Source organism: Nicotiana attenuata, unplaced genomic scaffold (assembly GCF_001879085.1).
Source record: "Nicotiana attenuata strain UT unplaced genomic scaffold, NIATTr2, whole genome shotgun sequence".
Taxonomy (NCBI): Eukaryota; Viridiplantae; Streptophyta; class Magnoliopsida; order Solanales; family Solanaceae; genus Nicotiana; species Nicotiana attenuata.
The window spans coordinates 11,771-17,792 of NW_017674990.1; the positions used below are offsets into that span (position 1 = coordinate 11,771).

Below are 6,022 nucleotides of genomic sequence, written 5' to 3' on the forward strand. Positions count from 1 at the left end.
TATCGATGGTGCCCCTGGTATTTGGTCAACCTGGGAGTTGTATGTTTCTACCTTTTTATCATTTGCCTCGATTTTCTTTTCTCCTGATTCAATCCGTTTAGTGAGCTCCTCGAGCATTTTCATAATAGCAGGGTCGGTCCCCGAATCATTGGCGTTCGATCTCTCTGGTATAGGTTCGGCTCGACGAATAGTTTCTGGTTCAGGCTCTGGTTTGATCCCACTTGGTGCTCGATGCTGATTCTGTAGTTGCGCTATAGCGGCTTGCTGAGCCTATAGCATTTCAAATATCAATTGGAGGCTAACTCCACCGTCTTCTCCGCCCTGTGTACCTCGACCACCTGATCGAACTTCCCTGCGTATGCTACTTTCAGGATCAACGCCCAGATTTGCATTTAGGGCGACATGCGAACTGACATCGATGGGGTCTGCGTTTGGTACTCCCTCGTGGCCCGCCTGAGGCACTTCGATCCCTGGGGCGGCTACATTATCGTTTTCTCCATGAAGACCAAGGCCGGTGTCTGTGTGAGTGGGCTCTGCTTGAGAGTTTGACATGCTGACTCCTGAAATCAAAGACACTTACGAGAATAAGCGTAAAAACAATATATGTTATGAGGATTAATACTAGGCAATCACTATTATCCTTAGCCCCACGGTGGACGCCAAACTGTTTACCCAAAAAATCGAGTAACAATTAAACTTGTAATGTTATTTTAAGGATACGCGATTTCACGCAATACCAATTGATTAACTCAAAGATAAGTGACGAAAATTGACAAAAATGTAAAAAAAATCAATGCTTGGACAATGCCCTCGAGCTGATGAACCCTCGAGAGTAGTGAAGTAAGAACAGTTAAAGAGCAGTAAGTTGATGAGCAGGAGAAAGAAAATATATTGCCTTGATATTCGTGAATGTGAGGGCCTTACAAGATGATTAGGGCCCTTTTATATAGTAAAGGAATCCTATTAATGGTATAATTCTAATTACGGAAGTAAATCCCATGATGGGCTCGGTCCTGACTTGATACGTGCCGAGATTTCCGCCACGATCCTTGCCCGACCGCAGATATCTCGGCTTTCTATTATCCGACCTGACAGGCTTCCTTCGATCTCTTTCCTGTTTAGGTCTCGATCTTGATCGGCCTTTGATCCACGAGATTACCAATCCATATCTGTACCATGGTCCGATATAACCGAGGCCGAGCCTTGATCTACCACCCCGATTTCGATCAGTCATACAAAATTAGGCAAGCCCGATTTTGACCGTATACATGTATATATATATTTTTAAATGTGGAAGCATATACTGGCTTAATTGTAAGCTTATATTCTTTTAAAAATTTGTAAGTCTCAATCTCCAAATTTGGTTATAAGGTAGTAATATTTTTGTCCTAACTAATGATTTGACGGATCATATCGAGCTTACAATTTTTTGACCAAATGGTTGAATGGATCATGTTGAGTTTGACCAGTTGGTCAAGTCAACAAACCTATCATAATTCACCCTCATAAAATTGGCAATTTGGACGGGTTACTTAAAATTGAGTTAATTTTGCCACCTGTACGCCTTGTTACATTTTCTCAATCTAATTTTCGGCATAACACAATCCATTATAGATTGACGAAGTAGTTACCTTCGCAGGGCAGGGGCCATTTTATTGGTAAGTGTACCAGCAACAATCATGCAATCGGACTGTCTCGGGCTGGGTCGGAATATGATACCGAACCGATCCAAATCATACCTGGACGCACCGGTATGCATCATCTCAACAGCACAGCAAGCCAGGCCAAAAGTCATGGGCCATATGGAGCCACGTCGGGCCCAATTCATCAAGTCATCTACCTTAGAAATCACATATTCTACAGATTTAGGTAGCGCCGGCGACGTCGGCGTTTTTGTCGCCGGCGGCTGTGAACTCCCGACTTCTGTCGGTGGCGTTGAGGATAAAGCCGTGTGAGATGGTGCGGTGGTGTGAATAGCTGAAGCAGCTGATCTTAAGGAAGAGACTAAAACAGGACGAGAAATTGCTGTTGACGCTTTCTGCAAAAGAGCCATAACCGCAAACTGGAAAGTTCAGCTATTTGAAGTGAATTGGGCAAGTACTTGCTTCCATTAATAGGATATACATGGAAAATATGAAGCTCTCAAACCGACTTGAACCATAAGTCAGACATTCCAAGTAGTGCCTCTTTATGTTACGTGGCATTTTCTGACAATTCCACGTCAGACCGACTGAATTTGTTTTTCCTAACCATCTCATTTCGAATATACTAGTTCAGTAATTTAAATTCATGTCACATAGAAACTTATTAAAATAAAACACTTTCTGTTATGTGTTAATTTATTTGATTAAGCGTGAAATTTAATTGATTATCCTAGTACTAACGTGTGATGACCCAAAAAGGTCATCACTTGTTTTAAATTAATTTCTGCGCTTCCGAGGTCTTGAAAACCTCATTTAGAGCCACCTCGATTTGCGTGCGCAGTCCGGGCGCATAGTCGAAAAGCTTATATGTGAAAATCTGTGAAAAATGATAAGTTTTGACTGTAAAATGAATAAATTTGACTTCGGTCAACGTTTTGGGTAAACGGGCCCGGACCCGTGATTTGACGGTCCCGGAGGGTCCATAGGAAAATATGGGACTTGGGCGTATGCCCGGAATCGAATTCCGAGGTCCCAAGCCCGAGAAATGAATTTTTGAAAGAAATTATTTTCCGAAATTGTTTAAGGAAATTCGAAATGAAATTTGATTCGAACATGTTAGTATCGGGCCCGTATTTTGGTTTCGGCGCCCGGTACAGGTCTTATATATGATTTAAGATGTTTTCGTGAAATTTGGTGAAAAACGGACGTCGTTTGACGTGATTCGGACCTAAAATTGCTAAATTTGATACTTGATGAAGTTTGAGAAAAAGTTCTTGATTTTGAGGTTTGATTCATGGTTATTGAGGTTATTTTGGCGATTTAATCGCACGGATAAGTTCATATGATGTTTTTGAGTTAGTATGCACATTTGGTTTGGAGTTCCGAGGGCTCAGGTGAGTTTCGGGTAGGTTCCGGGAGGTCTTAGGCTTAAAAACTCAGATATTGCAGGTTCAGAGCAATTCCAGCTCTCTGAACCCGCTAGCGTGGTCCGCGAGAAATCGTGTGCGGCCGCGGAGGGGCGAGTCAGTGCGGTGCGCGGTCGACTTTATGCGGTGCGCGGTGGAGGGCTGTGCGGCCGCAGTCGGCTTTGTGCGGTCCGCACAGGGTCAGGAAGGGCCGTGCGGCCGCAGTCCGTTTTGTGCGGTCCGCACAGGGGTCCTGAGAGGTATATATATATAGACGGGATTTTCAGTTATTTTTCATTTTTCAAAACCCCAAGACATAAGAGGCGATCTTTCAAACAACCTTTCTTCTTCAAAACGTTGGTAAGTGATTTCTAACTTATTTTCTTCACTCCTTAACATCTTTTAACATGATTTCAACTTAAAATCAAAGATTTTCATGGGGGAATTGAAGGTTTTGGGTAGGACCTAGGTTTTTCAAAAATTGGGGATTTGGACCTCGATTTGAGGTCCGATTTCAAAACAAATTATATATTTGGGTTCGTGGGGGAATGGGTAATCGGGTTTTGGTTTGAACCTCGGGTCTTGACCATGTGGGCCCGGGGGCAATTTTTGACTTTTTTTGAGTAAAACTTTAGAAAAACTCATTTTCATGCATTGGGGTTGATACATTTAGCATTTATTGATGTAATTAAGTAACTTGTGACTAGATACGAGCGAAGAGGTGGTGAAATCAAGGGGTAAAGCGATAATTGAGACGTGAATTACGTTCGTGGCATCGAGGTAAGTGTCAGGTCTAACATCGGCTTGAGGGATTAGGAGTTGTGTCCTATTTGCTAATTGCTTCTTGTTGAGTACGACGTATAGGCATGGTGACGAGTATCTATATGTTGGTGTCGAGCATGACCGTAAGTCTTGAATTGATAGATGTTGTGTTCTTAAATGTCACTACGGATGCTTAAATTGATGATTTTCAATATTGAGCAAGGATTTAGTTTATTTTCGTGAATTTTATTTATGATCGAGTGTTGGTACTAATTGAGCTGAGTAGGAGTTGAGTTAGGATTGGTTATAGCTGATTCTCCCTTACCGGGATGTTTATATTGATATTGTTGCTCCCTTGCCGGGAAGATAATATATTGCTTTGTTCCCTTGCCGGGATTCCTTGTGATTTTGTGTTGTCTTGTAAATGGGATCGGGTGGTACGCCTACCACGAGATATGATGAAATGGGATCGGGTGGTACGTCTACCACGAGATATGATGAAATGGGATTGGGGGGTACGCCTACCACGAGATATGATGAAATGGGATCGGGTGGTACGCCTACCACAACACATGAGAAATAGGATCGGGTTGCACGCCTGCAACGAGATGTGAACTGAAAGTGTAAATTGCCTTTGTTTTCCTTTTTGGTTTATTGATAATTCTCTTGAGATTCTGTTTTATCTGTTATCCCCCGAAGCATGTTTTTCCCTTCCTAGCTTTCAATTATTTGTTCTAGTTCATTTTCCAATGTATACATATATATAACTGCACAGGTTTATCTGGAGTCTGGTCCTAACCTCGTCACTACCTCGCCGGGGTTAGGCCAGGCACTTACCAGCATATGGGGTCGGTTGTGCTGATACTACACTCTGCACTCTGTGCAGATACCGAGGCAGCATTGGGACAGCAGCAGTAGTTCGGGAGCCAGCCTTCAGTCCACCGAGACACCGAGGTAGCCTTGCAGGTGTCCGCAGGCCCGGCGTCTCCTCTTTCTTTTATTACGTTCTGTTATCTCTTGTATTCGAGACAGACAGTGTTACTTTCTTTCAAACGGTTGTATGTAGTAATCTTAGTAGTCCGTGGATGTTATGACACTAGGTTCTGGTTAGAGGCATGTGTTGGTCTTCAGGATGATTCGGTTTTAAGTTTATTTAAGACTTCCGCTAGATTTCCTATTCCGCTGTTATTTAATTGTTTATTTAATTTTTAATTTAATTGGTTAAAAGGGAATTAAAAACAAAAGTGTTTAGAGATTTTAGTTCGTGGCTTGCCTAGCTTCTATGAGTAGGCGCCATCACGACTCCCGAGGGTGGGAAAATCCGGGTCGTGACAAGTTGGTATAAGAGCTCTAGGTTACTTAGGTCTCACAATTCACGGACAAGCTTAGTAGAGTCTGAGGAATCGGTACGGAGACGTCTGTATTTATCCCCCAGAGGCTACCGAGTTAGGAAAACTTCACATCTGTTCTTTCTTATCGTGCGGTTTGGTCTCTCAATGCTAATTGAACTTCTACTCTGTTCTTTAGCAGATGGCGAGAACACGCGCTTCCTCATCTACCGATCAGCAGCCCGAGCCCCCAGCAGCAGCTCCTACGAGGGGCAGAGGGCGAGGCCGAGGCCGTGCTAGAGGCCGAGGCAGGGGCAGAGCTCAGCCCAGGGAAGCAGCCCCCGTAACGGAGCCTCAGGTTGACTTTGACGACGAGGTTCCGGCTCCAGCAGTTCCGGTGTGCCCAGCTCAGGTCCAAGAGGAGTTTATTTCCACCCCAGTTCTTTAGGATGCTCTGGTCCGTCTAGTGGGCCTCATGGAGAGTGTCACCCGGGCAGGTTTACTTCCTGTAGCACCAGCCGTCTCTCAGGCTGGAGGAGGAGCCCAGGCTCCTGCTACTCGCACTCCGGAGCAGGTAGCTCCCTAGTTTCAGACTCCAGCAGCTCAGCCAGTTGGAGCGGTTCAGCCGGGTGTGGTAGCTCAGACCGGCGATGGTGCAGCCATGTCTGCCGATGCCTTGTGGAGATTGGAAAGGTTTACCAAGCTCTTCACTACTACTTTCAGCGGTGCATCTACTGAGGATCCCCAGGATTATTTAGACAGCTGTCACGAGGTTCTTCGGAACATGGGTATTGTTGAGACCAATGGGGTTGATTTTGCTACATTTCGCTTGTCTGGATCCGCCAAGACTTAGTGGAGGGATTATTGCTTAGCTAGACCAGCA

At 44.4% G+C, this 6,022-nt stretch overlaps 1 protein-coding gene across 1 annotated transcript; it reads right to left on the minus strand.

The window, feature by feature from the left end:
* Positions 1-1,526: 1,526 nt before the first annotated feature.
* Positions 1,527-2,315, minus strand: LOC109219549 (NADH dehydrogenase [ubiquinone] iron-sulfur protein 7, mitochondrial-like). The gene has a single exon (XM_019384007.1). It carries the CDS (start codon positions 2,051-2,053, stop codon positions 1,628-1,630), a length of 426 nt encoding a protein of 141 aa, XP_019239552.1. The 5' UTR covers positions 2,054-2,315; the 3' UTR covers positions 1,527-1,627.
* Positions 2,316-6,022: the final 3,707 nt, after the last annotated feature.

Excerpts from the sequence above, each read along its gene's own strand:
- LOC109219549 (XM_019384007.1), bottom strand. The coding sequence starts at position 2,053 with ATGGCTCTTTTGCAGAAAGCGTCAACAGCAATTTCTCGTCCTGTTTTA.